Genomic DNA, 16,192 nt, shown 5'->3' with positions numbered 1-16,192 from the left:
TGCTAGATGATTTAACCTTTGGATAACCTTTTAAAAAAAACAGACAGAAAATGCTAATTCTGAGGAGATGTTAAAGTGAACATTAGAGAAATGAAACAAAAAAACAACATTCACACCTCTTGAATTTCATACACATCTATAAGTCTTTATAATCCTTTAAAATTTGTGGTTCAGCACTACCTAGCTTATAATAGTTTACACATAATCAGGTAATGCTGAACCCCATAGAATAAACCAAATTTACTGTCAGTCATTTTTTTTCTTCATTTTTTAAGTTTAAAGAGACAAAATAACCAATCCATTATTGTCCATTTTATTTAACAGCGAATAATGTTTTAAGAAAGCTTGATATATCAATTCAAAATAGGATTTATAAATCTATTATTATTTTTTATCCAAAATTTCATTTGAAAGTAAGGGCTAATGATATGGTCAAGTTTCACCTTTTTATGAGGTAATGTACCATAATTCCTGCAAGAAACATTAAGTTCAATGCAGTTTTTATGTTCTTTCATGATCTTCACCTGTTTGTTATTTGGTTAAAAAAGCAATTCAAATTGTGACAACTGTATTTGACAAATGTTGAGACCATCAATCCTGAATTTAAAGGGTGTGTCATGAATTTAACTAATGTTTATAAGTATTTGGATTCTTAAATACCATAATTTGTACTTGTGAAACACAAAATAAAGTTAAATACTCACTAAATTTTAATCACCCAAGTTTTTTTTTATGTTGATCACACAAAACTATATTTAATATTTTTGCACTTATTCCTTTCATATGATTTATTATTCAATCTTAAATCACTTGTAAACATTTAAAGGTTTATAAAGTATTATAATCAGTTTTATTTGTTTTATGGCATGTTACTTCCATTGACAAAATTCTGAATGTTTCAAGTAGAAACAAATTTTCACATGTCTTTTGCTTAACTAGATGTCAATATTTTTTTTCAGGAAAATCATAAGAAAGTTAACATGCAAAATCATTAGAGAACATATATCCAAAATTTCCTGATTTTTAAAGTTAAAAATTGAGGACAAAGTTCTTCCAAAATTTCAGTTTAAAATACCAACAAAAATTTATGGATGGCCTTACAGTAGAATTTGAGATTTATTTACCATATCAAATTAATAAACCTTAATGAATTGAAATTCTTTAATGAAATCTTGATCATAATATTTTTTCACATTCAGTTTAAATAAACTATAATACTTATAACTGGAAAGGGACATAACTCTATATTAACAGTTCATGCATGTTCCACAAGTCTTGAGAGTCAAAATAAAATTTTATGAATTAAATAATAGTGTCTACTTTTGTACAATTGATTGAAAAAGACATAGAAAATAGCAGAAAAGAACAAAAAAACTAATTTCCATGCAATTTTCTTTGATAGAAATAAAATGCTAAAATAACATTGAACTGTACTAAGATCTAAAGCATGCACTATACAAATATTTATACTTATACTATTTTTTCAAATTGCACCGACATATTTTGACTTCAGAATTATGATTTGTGTAGAATAAATTATTATTCCTGATTTGAAATTAACACCTTGCATACTTTCATTGTAATGAATGACTATATGAAATGTATATTTTTACAATATCTGTTATCTAATGTTAAAACATGAAATTTGACTTGATACTTGTTTTTGTTCCAAGAATTTCACACCATTTACAACTTACACCAAAAGATGTGTTAAAAAAGATGGTTCTCAAAAGAAACTGATTTCTACTGTTGATTCATTTAATTTCGTGGGTACCATTTTTCATGGATACTAGATTCTATGGTTTTACCCCAAAGTTTGTATACAAGCCTTAGGAGATATGACTTTCTGCTCAATATTTAGTTCATAGTGTTTGTCTAATTTCACAAGAGATTAAAACAAATTGGTACCCAACTTATATTAATAAGTCCAAAGTATATAACAATAATTAATAATCTGCTAAATTTAGTGCTCTGATTTTATCATCCTATAAAAAAACCTTTCATTCTTACAACAGAATGTCTCTCTAATGTGATCAAATTTCAAATATAATTCTTGTTTTTCTTCCAAAAACAGTGGAATAATGTTCTTATGATAATAATTCTATATTTCCGGATTAGATTCAGGACTAAGTGATTGATACTCTGGAGATGAAGCCATGACATCCTTGTCAAATATTGCTGTGGGCATCTCATCCATTCCAATAAACCCCCATTTCACACCATCAGGTATAATGTAGCCTATTTCTGTATTGTCCTCAGACTTAAAGTTCATAGAGGTATTCACATTTTCATTCAAACATTGTAACAAATCATTTTCCTTTAACTCATACCCTGGTTCCCAGTCCCCATACACTGAACTTTTCCCACTGCTCAGATCTGAACAGGTGCTTCTAACAATGTCATCGTTTTCTAGATAATGGCAGTTTGATAGTATATCTTCACTTTTTTCTGGCAAAAACTCTTGTGATGGTGTGATTGGTCCATCAAGAAACTGATCAAATGGTAGCTTTGGAGCCCAGTTAATGGAAGAATTTCCAAGACTTGTCTGAGAGTCAACCCCTAGTGTATCAGCTTTAACACTATTCAGTAGTGGACTGACTAGAGAAGAACAACTATTTGAGCTGTCACTTAATGGAGACAAGCTTCTATTGCCTATCAATGATGGTGTAAGGCATCTGTTCATGTATGAGACTGGCAATATTGCCTTTTTTCTTGTGGAGGCAGGAAAAACAGATCCACTATGTATACCATCTGGAAATAAAAATCAGGGAAATAGAACACATGCAACATTTTAACATGTTTATACACATTAGTACATATTTACAATTTTTACTTTAAGTGTTTACCATTAGCCTGCTGCATTCATTTCTATTGTATTTATATGATTCTGACATTTCAGGGCAGATAGATATCTTCTTTAAAAACATTGTAACCCCACATCAGAGTTGCTCTTAATGCTATAGTTTAAGAGAAATAAGCCAAAAACTGTATTTTACCTCTATGTTCTATTTTTAGCCATGGCAGCCATGCTGGTTGGCAAAAGGTGGGGGGGGGGGGGGGAGGGGGAGGGGGGATTTTAACTCTGTCAAGCAGTTTAAAAGGAAAAGTTTTTTGTTAAAGTTAATGTCCAGGTGAGCTAAAAATCCCTCAAGAATTGTACAAGAGGACTTCCAATACCATGACAGACATACAGCATTTATTTGTTGTGTCCCCTCACAAATAAGACATCAAATTATTCTTAGTTTGAAATGCTACCAAATGAACTTGTTCGGCCCAAAAATATCAGTTCTTGGAGCATTTTTAAGTCAGTGATTTCATAAAATTTGCAATAATCATTTTTACAAAAATCTCATTTCGAGGCTTCTCAAATGCTAAAACTTAACTAGAGGCTCTAAAGAGCCTGTGTCGCTCACCTTGGTATATGTGAATTAAACAAAGGAAGCAGACAGTTCATGACAAAATTGTGTTTAGGTGATTGTGATGTGTTTGAACATCTTACTTTATTGAACATTCTTGCTGCTTACAATTATCTCTATCTATAATGAACTTGTCAGTGTAGTTTCAGTGGAAAAAGTGTAGTTTCAGTGGAAAATGTTAGTATAAATTTACAAATTTTATGAAAATTGTTAAAAATTTATTATAAAGGACAATAACTTCTTAGGGGGTCAGGTCAATTGACCATTTTGGTCATTTTGACTTATTTTTGAGTCTTAAATTGCTGTACGTTATTGCTGTTTACAGTTTATCTCTAATCTATAATAATATTCAAGATAATAACCCAAAACAGCAAAATTTCGTTAAAATTACCAATTTAGGTGCAGCAACCTAACAACGAGTTGTCCGATTCATCAGGGCAGATAGATCTTGACCAGATAAACAATTTTAACCCTTGTCAGATTTGCTCTAAATGCTTTGGTTTTTTAGTTATAAGCCAAAAACTGTATTTTACCCCTATATTCTATTTTTAGCCGTAGTGGCCATCTTGGTTGGTTTGCCCAGTCACAAAACACAATTTTTTAACAAGATAGCCTTATAATGATTTTGGCTATGTTTGGTGAAATTTGGCCCAGTAGTTTCCGAGGAGAAGATTTTTGTAAAAGATAACTAAGATTTAAGAAAAATGGTTAAAAATTGACTATAAAGGGCAATAACTCCTAAAGGGGTCAACTGACCATTATGGTCCTGTTGACTTTTTGTAAATCTTATTTTGCTAACCATTATTGCTGTTTACAGTTTATCTCCATCTATAATAATATTCAAGATAATAGCCAAACACATTAAAATTTCCTTAAAATTACCAATTTAGGGGCAGCAACCTAACAATGGGTTGTCTGATTCATCTGAATATTTCAGGGCAGATAGATCTTGACAAATTTACCCGTGTCAGATTTGCTCTAAATGCTTTGGTTTCTGAGTTATCAGCCAAAAACTGCATTTACCCCTATGTTCTATTTTTAGCCATGGCGGCCATCTTGGTTGGTTGGCCGGGTCAAAAAACACAATTTTTAAACAAGATACATCAATGATGATTGTGGCCAAGTTTGGTTTAATTTGGCCCAGTAGTTTCAGAGGAGAAGATTTTTGTAAAAGTTAACAACGCCGGACAACGAACGACGATGGACGATGGACGCCAAGTGATGAGAAAAGCTCACTTGGCCCTTTGGGCCAGGTGAGCTAAAAAGCAGATTTCTTTTTTTTTTTAAGTCACTGACTCAGTCTGCATGCTGTGGTTCTCAGCGTTGTTCATAAAATGTGGATTAAAAAAAAGCGTCATAGAGAGTTTTCGTTTCTTTGCATTGTGTGAGAGTTTTTAAAAAAAATGATAAAAAGTGTGAAAATGAATTATGAATGGTCAAAGGTGACATATAATCCCCCGTTGCTTATGGAAGAGGCAAAAACATTACAAAGATTTTCAAAAATTTGACTTTAAAATTTTATGTAACCAGTAAAATCCTGAAACCAAATTTCAGAAATCCTTGTATTGTAGTTCCTGAGAAAAATGTGACGAAAATTTTCAACTTGGCTATCATGTGTAAAATCATACAAGTGTTCAGTAAACAGGAAGTTGTCAAGTGATCAATCTGAACACGCATCACACGGTAAAGCTGACTTAAATAAACCCTGAAACCAAATTTCAGAAATCCTTGTATTGTAGTTCCTGAGAAAAATGCGACGAAAAATATTCATGGGACGGACGGACTGACTGAAGGACAAACAGAGGTAAAACAGTATACCCCCCTTTTTTTAAAGCTGGGGTATAATAAAATAAAGAAAAGAACAGTAGTTGTTTGTTAGCAGGCAAAACATATCATGGCACTGCATGGAAATGATGGATAAAACCAGAGGAATATCTTACAAAAAATCAAATGCAAGATTAGGGACTGGGAACACCCTAAACTCTTGTTTATTCAATTATTGTTACGAATAGTCCAATATCATTTTGAGTCCTAGATTTTTTTTAAATAGTTTTATTGTTTACTAGAACACACCCAGGAAATCACTGGCATTCAGAGCATGGTTGAAAGTATGTAGTGTTGAAGTATGATTTTTTGTTAAAAGATTTTCTTACTGGACAATTTCAGGAAAGGTATAAAAAGAAATAGGTATTTGGTGAAAGTACAATTTTTAAGCCCTCCCCCTTTTTCAAAGTCTGTTATTTTTTGTTTTCTGTTTTTCTGTATACTATGAACATACATATACTATAAAAAGTGTATTTTCTATTTACTATTCATTCCAAGTCTACTATCCTAGGCAATATAGTCATTATAGAGACTCCTTATATAAAAAATATCTGTGACAGTCGTGGATATAAACTTGGAATTGATAGTAAATAGCAAATACATTTCCTTTATAGTATATGTATGATCGTAGTATACAGAAAAAAGCAAAGTAATTGTCCTGTCCCTAAGTAATTATGAAAATCATTATGATTTAAAACAGTCTTGTGTATGACTTAAAAGTCCGCCAAATGACGGAACAATATCTGGACACCTTTATTTTCATTTTTTCCCCAAAATAACCCAAACTAAATACTCAAAAGAAAGGATGACAAATACAACTTTCCATGGTACCCATAGGACCCACAGTCATGATGATTGGTTTATTGTGGAAGGAAGAAAAGTGACACACAAAATGAGGTCTTCTCGTTTAATAGTATAGATAACCATGCTGAATTATATATGATAAATGAATAATTTCTTTTTTGTTGTACTTATAGCCATTTTCAGTGCAAATACTGCTGAATAGTACTGATTTAATCTATTTTTCAAAGGTCTACCTGTGTAACATAGGCCTGTGGATGAGACAGATGTCTGCTGTCAAGCAGGGGAGATAATTTCATTAAATGTATCTAAATACTGACAGACTTACAGTAATAACCAGCCTTTGGTGTTGTGAAACATGTTGTTAGTATTGGATCATGATCCGCTTCTTGATTGATTAGATGTGCAGGGACTTTGACAGTAGAACAACTCACCAAACCTGCATCCTGAAATAAAAATAAATCAATGATGAAATAAAACTGTCCAATGGTCACTAAGTGTCAACCTCGGAGTGAATTTAAAATAAAAGAATTATTTAGCATGGTTATAACTGTATAACCTTTACCTAACAGATGTAACCTCAATTGGCTCCTAGTTTTTATACAACTTTAAATCATTATTAGATAGCAGAATAACCTGATTACAGGTGAATAAATGAAGTGACCTTGACCTCCCAGATTTAGACTTTGAGTCATAAGACAGATATTTGGATCAAAGCAAACAAAATATTCCTACAATAATACATTTGTTAACTTTGAACTTGAATTAAACATCTGCATCATCCTTAGGTCATGAGATGAAGAATTTTCAGAATAACTTGGATCCATGCTCAGCAACAAGATATTATATTCAACTCATTTATCAGTTGTGAAACTGATCTGTCAGATTCAACTTTTTGCCAACCACAGAAAAGAATACTGAAAATAAATATATAACTAAGCCCTCACTCATTGGGGATAAGACATTAACTCGAAAATGAGTAATAAACAACAACATTTAGTCAAGTATTTTAACTATTCTATAACTTGAAACATACTGAGATGACTGTGACACTGTAATAATGGCTACCTTTCCTCTTATCATTTAAAAAAAAAATAGAATAACAAGCAAAAATCAGAGAGAAACCAAAAACAAAGGTAAACTCATCAGATTCATGTACACAAAATGCAAAAAAAAACTATACCTTCATCTACACATTCTCAATTTGTTTTGATGTAATGTCATCAAAAATATATTGACATCACCTAAGTTGTATGATATTTCATAGGGATGTGATTTTCAAATTTATTTCAAATGTGAAATGATGTTTTATCTTACAGGTTAATCATGCCTTTCATGGTAATAGAATGAAATAAATCTTTTTCTTTACCTCTACTTTGACAACAACCTTCTGTAATTCTTTCTCCTCTTCCTTCAGTAATGCTATAACATTGTCTGGTAGATTGGGATCTATGTCTAAATCTTCTGTATTTTCTTCTGTAAAAAAGATGTGCTCAAATTTAAAAGATAATAATACCTCAACTACATGGTACATGTCAATAACGAGAAATCTTAAACAATTACTCTAAAAATGCCAGTACCCTTAATTTCTAAACAGCAAGTTACTGGTGCGTTATGTGAGTTATCAAATTAATCAAGGTCTAAGATGCTTTTGTCCATTTTCCCAAATAAAGTCCCAAAGGGTAGAAGCAATTTCTGTTAAAATTCAGTGGCAGGGCATTACTCTTCCCAGCCTAACGGGATGCATTTGTTAAAAAAGAACCAGTGAAAATGGAAATCTAAATAATTCAATTAGTTTCACAATGTTGTCCTTACATTTACACTACAAATTGCTGTTAGCAGTTGCCATCTGTAATATCTGCGATTATTCCGGGAACGTCACGCACAAACCTTCAGGACATTTACTTGTTACGTAATGTCGCTACAGCGATACCAATTGTATATTTTGTAGCCATTATTAAATTACTATCTGAACCATCAAGTCTTGCTCCGATCTTTCAATGGCGACGAGGATTAAAAACAAAAAAGAAAGCAGTGTTTAGCAGTGTAAATAAAGCGAAAATTTACCGGAACACAGAATTGAAAGAAGAAAGTGCTAAAACAAGGAATTAAAAGAAGATATTGATAAAATAAAGATTATGGACCGAGGAGAGCCCCAGCAGATAACGGTAATTACGGAAACTAGAAATTTACGATCACAACCGTTTATACAGTCGGATGATCAGATATCTACAGGAAAACATTGGGAAGAATGGATGGAATTAGTATGGATGAACATCAATTTGTAAATTTTAAAAGCAAAACATACGGCAGTCCAGTATTAGAAAAGAGTAAAATCAAGTTGAGCACACTGCAAAATTCATTACCAATCAAGGGAGAATTTACAACTATCATAAGAAACAAAACATGTGGCACAGAGGCAAAATTCATTGTTGTAAAAGGAAAAATCAATTCTCCACCATTAATTAGTAAATCCACTCTGATTGAGCTAGGGATGATACAAATTAGAACTGATGGTACTTTTGTAAAGAAAAATCAATTGAGAATTCAAGACAATGCACCAACTATCAACTCTGAGAAAAATTACCAAGTCACACCAGGACGCCAAATAGTAAATAAAGAAGATGATTTATTTACGAAACCCATCAACAAAAGAGAGCGAGTTACAAAGTTAAAAAAGAAAAACAACACTAAAACAGCTAAGCAGGAGATTAGTAGAAGATATCACTCAAATGTTTATGAGGAGGTAAATAAAAGAAACAGACAACCCAAAGACAAAATCAAGGGGTATGCTGAAAACAGAAAGAAGATGGAGAAAATGGGCCCCCCGCAAGACATGCGCGGGAGGTGGCAGTGGACAGGCAAAATTATGGGCCCCCCGCAAGACAGGCGCAGGAGGGGGCAGATAAAGAGAACTTTGGAAAGGTCAGGAAACCAGGACTGAAACATAAAGCAGAAGAACCAGGAGACCCATGCATAGTGAAAATTATAGAGACTATTATAATTTATACAAATTGAGAGAAAGTGAACATCAATATTTATTTTTATTACAAAACATTAATAGTGAACAAAACAGAGACTGTGATAATTTACTTAATGTAATCAAACTTTATTTTACACATTTTAATTTACATTTATAAAGTCATTTTCTAATTCAAAGTTAAGGAGGAATGTAATATCTGCGATTATTCCGGGAACGTCACGCACAAACCTTCGGGACATTTACTTGTTACGTAACGTCGCTACAGCGATACCAATTGTATATTTTGTAGCCATTATTAAATTACTATCTGAACCATCAAGTCTTGCTCCGATCTTTCACCATCCTTTAACATATTCTTCACAACAATAGAGTAACTTGTCCCAGGTTAAAGATATGTTCACAATTAAAGACTTCACAGAAACTTTCCTACCTTTTTTGGTTCTTGCAGCACAAATTTCTGCATAATCTACTTGGGTATTAATGCACCAAAAACATCCTTTACTGCTTATTTCTGGAGTTGTGAATTTAACTTTCCTAAACCATTTCTGGAAAAGTGCATGTCTTACAGAACTCTGAAAAGTAAAATCAGACTAAAGGAATGAACAAATTTACTGAAAAGCATGGGTAAACTTATATATATAAGCAGGATATTTTTTTTTTAATCGGGAAAGTTTGAAATTGTTTAAGTTTGAATACATTCTGATTCATATTAGTCCAGTCAATCTAAAGGTAAAAAAACTTAAACCTCAAAGAAATTGCAACAGAATTAATTTATGTGTTTTTAGTATTGTCTATGTATACTTTAAGTCATATACAAAGTCTTCTTTTGTATTTTATGGGGAAAGTGGGTAAAAATGGTAAAATGTATGACCCCAGCCGGAATTTTCGGCTAATTTTCCAAAAAAAAGACTATCATAACTTTTGACACTTTTAATAAAGATTACAATGGTAACAGACCTAATAAAATCAAGTAATAGTTTACAAATACATTTGTAAATGGAAAACTATTCAAACAACAAATATGTAGAGTTAATTTATATTTACAGAAATGGGAGATAACTCATTTTATAATATAAGAGAGACTGATTCAGACAAGAACTTTAGTAACATAATAAAAATATTGAAAGATTGAAAGAAAAATATTAAAGAAAATAAAAACTGCAATATCTTAACCTGTTAAACAATTTTGTTATTGATATATTCTGATAATGTGCATGTATACAAGCATTCTTTCAGTAGTGAAGGGAGATAACTCATTATTTTTCAAAGACTGATTTTTCTTCAATGCAAAAAAATATATTGCTTTTTCATTGATTTGAATCCTTGTATCTATATTTAAATGTACACCTTTAACTTAAAAAGCTCATTTAAATGAGTTCATCCAATCTTATTGATGTGATTTGAAAATAAGTGTGCTTCAAATTCAATTTTAAAAGATTTTAGGTAAACAATAAACATATTTTACATCTTTTGAAAGATTTAATGTTTAATTCCCCATTTATTTACTAACTCACTGAGTGACAAGTTACTTTTTTTTGTTATTATATTGTCTCCTTTTTTGTAATCATTATGTTAGGTTATTATAATACCTTACCCGCCAACTAGTGACTGCAGACTTGTCCATGTATCTAAAATAGGGATATTTATTCCTGGAAAATAAGATTTGAAACATTGCTTAAAATAACAATACCTATTCATTATTTTTCATCTGTATGATGTACATAATATTTAACAGGTTTCAGCTTTCTATGGTTTCTAAATTTTATAGGCTTTATAGGTGTGTTTTTTGTTATGGAAAACCCAAAAGAATCCTTGGCTTCAGTTGGTTCAGATGGATCTGGCTATTTTTTTAGGTCCTTTTTGGCCATTTCACTCGTGAACTGTTTCAGTTCTTATACATCCTTGGCTTTTAAATTTTTCAGCTTTGAGTGTTCCTGAAAAAAGGTAAATCTAGAAAAGCACAAAATATGTTTCCTAATTTCAGTTGACCATTAAATGTCAAACAGAGTTTTTTAAAACCTATATATCTTGTATGATAATTCGTTCTTCAGAAAATGTATTATAAGTTGATCTCTGAAAAACAATTCACAAGCTAATCATAAATTTTAGTAAGTACTAAGTAATAAAGTATGCTGTTTTTGTATGCTTCTAGAATATTTGAAATTCTGTTTCGATAGTTTCACATGTACATTGTTTTGTACTAACTGTATTTTAACAAACAAGTTGTGTCAGATACAAATGAATATCAATGCATCTGTGAACTAACTTTGGGTTGAAAAATCTTGATGGAAAGTCTGTAATTGTTCGAAAATTGAGTTGATAAAAGAATCCTACTTATTTTAAGCAAATTTCATCTTTTCTTTTGTATCTGTATGTTCTAAAATCACTAAGTCTTATACATGTACATGGATGTGAGAACTTGCACAAGGTTGATGTATCTGTATGTTCTAAAATCACTTTAAGTCTTATACATGTACATGGATGTGAGAACTTGCACAAGGTTGATGTATCTGTATGTTCTAAAATCACTTTAAGTCTTATACATGTACATGGATGTGAGAACTTGCACAAGGTTGATGTATCTGTATGTTCTAAAATCACTTTAAGTCTTATACATGTACATGGATGTGAGAACTTGCACAAGGTTGATGTATCTGTATGTTCTAAAATCACTTTAAGTCTTATACATGTACATGGATGTGAGAACTTGCACAAGGTTGATGTATCTGTATGTTCTAAAATCACTTTAAGTCTTATACATGTACATGGATGTGAGAACTTGCACAAGGTTGATGTATCTGTATGTTCTAAAATCACTTTAAGTCTTATACATGTACATGGGTGTGAGAACTTGCACAAGGTTGATGTATCTGTATGTTCTAAAATCACTTTAAGTCTTATACATGTACATGGGTGTGAGAACTTTCACAAGGTTGATGTATCTGTATGTTCTAAAATCACTTTAAGTCTGATACATGTACATGGGTGTGAGAACTTGCACAAGGTTGATGTATCTGTATGTTCTAAAATCACTTTAAGTCTTATACATGTACATGGGTGTGAGAACTTGCACAAGGTTGATTTCTATCTGATGTAGCTCACATGTTACTTACATAAGAACCGTATATATCTGAGGAACTTGGAGCATGCCATCTGGACTTTCTGTTATGGCATCAGCAACTAACTCTACTAGTTTGTCTGGTGGTCTGTAAAGTCTTGTTCCTATATAATATAGTTAATTTGTCAATAAAATCCTAAAGTTTTTTTTTTTAAATCCACAATAATATATCTTTATGTAGCTTTTTTCCTAAAATCACAATAATAAAACTCCTATTTTTACCATTCTTCAAACATCTCAATAATAAAAACAACTATTTTTTTAATATGAAGGCAATTATTATTTAAGCTTTTGGATTCTAAAAGTACTGATTCAAATACGTTTCTGAAACATCCACTTTTAAAAAATCAATTTTTCTTTGGTTGATTTAGTGTCTCATTTCAATAATAATTAAAGAACCTTAGTGAGCACACTCACATACCCTACGTTTCCACATTGTCACTTGAGAAATAAAATAACTAAGAAAGAAAAAAATAATCATATCATAATTTACTGTTGATATGTACATCTACATAGTATGTCCTTATTATCTACAAAGTTTCATGAAATTCTGTTGTGTGGTTTCAGAGGAGTTGCGATGACAAACTGTTGCAGAGGTATATTGAAGAAATTAAGTTCAAAGGGGCATAAATCCTTGAAAAAAGATTTGAACCATAATTTCCTGTTGATATGTACATCTACATAGTATGTCCTTATTGTCTACAAAGTTTCATGAAATTCTGTTGTGTGGTTTCAGAGGCGTTGCGATGACAAACTGTTGCAGAAGTATATTGAAACAAATAAGTTCAAAGTGGCATAATTTTCTCCTAGAAAAAAAATTGAATTGTAATTTCCTGTCAATATTTTTTGCGTGGGGTATAAGTAACTTGGAGTATAATTACTCCACAGATTTCCTTTATTCATTACAATAATATGATACAGGTGACCTTTTAAGGAGAACAAGCAATCTGTTGAAGTATTTCTATCATTGTCAATTGTACCACTCTGTATTTTACATTACTAGAGGGGAACTACAGTAGTATCAAGAAATTAGGACAAAAGCATACCACAAGGTAGTCCTTGGCTATTATCATATGGATCATCATCTGAGTGATAGGACACATAGCAGCTATCTGTGTACAAGTTACGACTCTTCCTCTTCTTTGGTAATGGATATTCTAACTGTTGTCCACACATACTGGCAGCATAAGCTGGATCATCTCTGTGACTAAAATCCTCAGGTAAACTCAGGTATTTCAAATCAGGTTTTATAGACATCGAAAAAAACTCAGCTCTCTCATGAATTCTTTCTTCTTCTGTCTAAAAAATAAACAAAAAGGTTTTTTTTATATTAAGTGTACATGTATTTAAAGTTACATGTTATCAAATCAATCGTTTTGACATGCCTTTCAAATTTTCAGGAATGAAAATAATTCAAATATAATTATTAATCTAGACACTACATTTGTACATAATAAATCTAGTATCCAGTAACTGTAATATAACTAAACTGTTAACCATGTAACATATGGGTTTTTTTCAAGCTTAAATATAAAAAAGAAATATTTGGTATGATTGCAAATGAGACAACTCTCCACAAGTGAACAAATGACACAGAAATAAACAACTATATAGGTCACCGTACGGCCTTCAACAATGAGCAAAGCCCATACCTCATAGTCCCCTACAAAGTCAATTCTTGTTCAATCAATTTTCCATAACAAGAAATGTAACTCAAAAAGATTTATTCTACCATAACTTGCTTCAATGGTTTCAGTGATTCTACTTTTTCTATTCATTTTTGAGTATATTTCAATTGTTATACAAGTCAAAGCATTCTCTTTTAAGACATTTATGTACATATATACTTACTCTTGTCAATGGGTTTTCCTTATCATTTTCTAATTTGTCTAAAATTTTTCTTTTTCTCTCTTCATTTTCCTCTCCTAAAATTAAAAATCAAATTCATTAATTAAGCAATATATTTACAATTTATATAAAGAAAATGAGATACTTAGGTATTTCAAGTTCATACAATTCATTAATAAACTAAAGGGGAATAACTGAATTGTCTTTGAAATTTTGATTTACTAACAATAGAAAATCAAATGGAATGTCTATTTTAAAACTTTTTACTACGCAACTGTTCTTTATTATGCAGTTCTAGCAATACCAAAACAAATATCTTCATCATGTAGCAGCAGTTGGCCCGAGAACACAGTTATTTCATAGTGCATTTCTTTTAGACAATAAATTCAAATTACTCTAACTCAAAATATTGACAATTCTGTGTTAAGGGGGTGTAAAAGTCAGTTTGACAGCTTCAGAGTGATAAAATTTGACCTTTTAACACTGGACCAAGTAACATAAAGATTCAACACCCAAATTTTTTTAACATGTAATAACATCCCCTACTTAATACTTCATGCATTTAATATCAAGAAATTTTGGGAAAGTGTATCAATTAAAACATGCAAGTTATACACTGTTTACACTAAGGACTATATTCGTAGACAACAAAAACCAAAGGACGATAACTGTGTCCTTGGACCAGTTTTAATATTTTTTATTTAGGATGGCTACTTATTGGTTGACATATAATATAATTCACAAACTAAAATATAGGCATACAATAAAACTTATTCATATCAAGTTGCTTTTTAATTGGTTTAGTAGTTTTAATGGATTAAATTTTAAATATTTTATTAAGGAAATCTCTGTTATATTAAAATAGTCAATATGAGTACTTTGTTGTATGAAAGATTAAACCGAAAGAACAAAATAACTATGACTAAATAAGTGATACATTTTAACAAGAAAAAAATACGGGATACATTTTAACAAGATAAAATAATATTTTCAATCAGAATTGCTTAGAAAATTTGTCACTCTATTTTCTAACAGTTGATGACCAAGCACAGTGTTACCACTGAAGGACAACTCTTAAAATAAGAAAAGGATCAACTCAATAAATAAAATAATATTAAAAAAAAATATAAATACTGAAGACAGCTATTAAAGTAAAGTAGATTAAATGAAAACTAAACTGTATGTGGCATAGTAACCTGAAGATATTTCTCTACAAATGAATGAGTTTGGTTCTCTTTTGTCAAATAGTCTTCTGCCCTTTCTTCCCCTTAGTTTTAGTTGGTTTCTGTTTTCTGGAAGTATTATTGTTGTGGGCTGCTCTCTGAATTTGATAGCCTTCTTCATTTTGTGTGATGACATGAGACTCTTTTTGACAGATTCACACACAACTGGGACAGTTGTCCTATAAAACTGAACTCCATCTATTTCTTCAATCAAATAAGGATCAGGAACGTCTGCTAGATTATGTGGGTCACTTCTCATATAATTCTGATAGTTTTGTGTTTCTGCAGAGGAGGCTGCATAAACATGTATAAACCTATCAGAAGTTCGGGTTCTTCTCCGTCTCTTGTGGAAATTTTGCAGACATGGGGACCTCTGTGGTAGCCTTCTACTACCAAAAGAAAACATAGTTGCTAATTTCGTGTTAACTTGACACACCCCTTTTCTGCTGTAATATCAATTTCACCTTGATATTAAATTTTTGATGTATGATCAAAACAATTTCATGAATATGTCAGCATTACATATTGTTCAACCAGGTTGTAAAACTAAGCTTCAGTGTGTACACAAAAGTCAGGCTGTCAGAAAGATTTCAAAGAGATCGCTGATGTTCATTTCATGGCCATGTTCATTTCTACATCGTCTGCTTTTTCAATTTCGCCATTTGGCGCGTGACAACTTAAACCGGATGTTGAATGTGATTGGTTCATTCTCTGTTAGGCCATTGCAATAAAACTACGTTTTTGATTAATTGGTTCTATTGATTGGTTGACAGGAGTCCCTTTGCGCCAATTACTGTTTTCAAGCATTTCCGCCAAATTTTCTTTTTGAAATGGATCAATTGCGCCAATATTCGGAACTCATTTGCGCCAATTTACATGGACATGCATGTACAGATCTATCAATTATAATTAAACTTATTTTTGGCTTATAAAATATCATTCATGGAAATAATTGTTACTCTAATGTCTATACTAAAGG

General features: G+C 31.4%; 1 protein-coding gene across 2 annotated transcripts; it reads right to left on the bottom strand.

Moving 5' to 3' along the window:
- Nucleotides 1–1,108: 1,108 nt before the first annotated feature.
- LOC134685039 (uncharacterized) lies at nucleotides 1,109–15,885 on the bottom strand. Of its 2 annotated transcripts, none has more exons than XM_063544406.1 (9): nucleotides 15,187–15,885; nucleotides 13,994–14,067; nucleotides 13,189–13,441; nucleotides 12,138–12,246; nucleotides 10,619–10,673; nucleotides 9,455–9,596; nucleotides 7,411–7,514; nucleotides 6,370–6,487; nucleotides 1,109–2,751 (listed from the first exon to the last, which is right to left on the bottom strand). In XM_063544406.1, the coding sequence occupies exons 1-9, from the start codon at nucleotides 15,617–15,619 to the stop codon at nucleotides 2,102–2,104; spliced, it is 1,938 nt and encodes a 645-aa protein (XP_063400476.1). In that variant the 5' UTR covers nucleotides 15,620–15,885; the 3' UTR covers nucleotides 1,109–2,101. The 2 variants fall into 2 exon arrangements, with proteins under 2 accessions (XP_063400476.1, XP_063400475.1); XM_063544405.1 differs by having other exon boundaries at nucleotides 1,111–2,751; nucleotides 7,411–7,517.
- Between the last annotated feature and the right edge of the window lie 307 nt (nucleotides 15,886–16,192).

The sequence above is a fragment of the Mytilus trossulus genome, chromosome 9, assembly GCF_036588685.1.
Source record: "Mytilus trossulus isolate FHL-02 chromosome 9, PNRI_Mtr1.1.1.hap1, whole genome shotgun sequence".
Taxonomy (NCBI): Eukaryota; Metazoa; Mollusca; class Bivalvia; order Mytilida; family Mytilidae; genus Mytilus; species Mytilus trossulus.
This window is presented reverse-complemented; position numbering and strand designations above follow the sequence as displayed.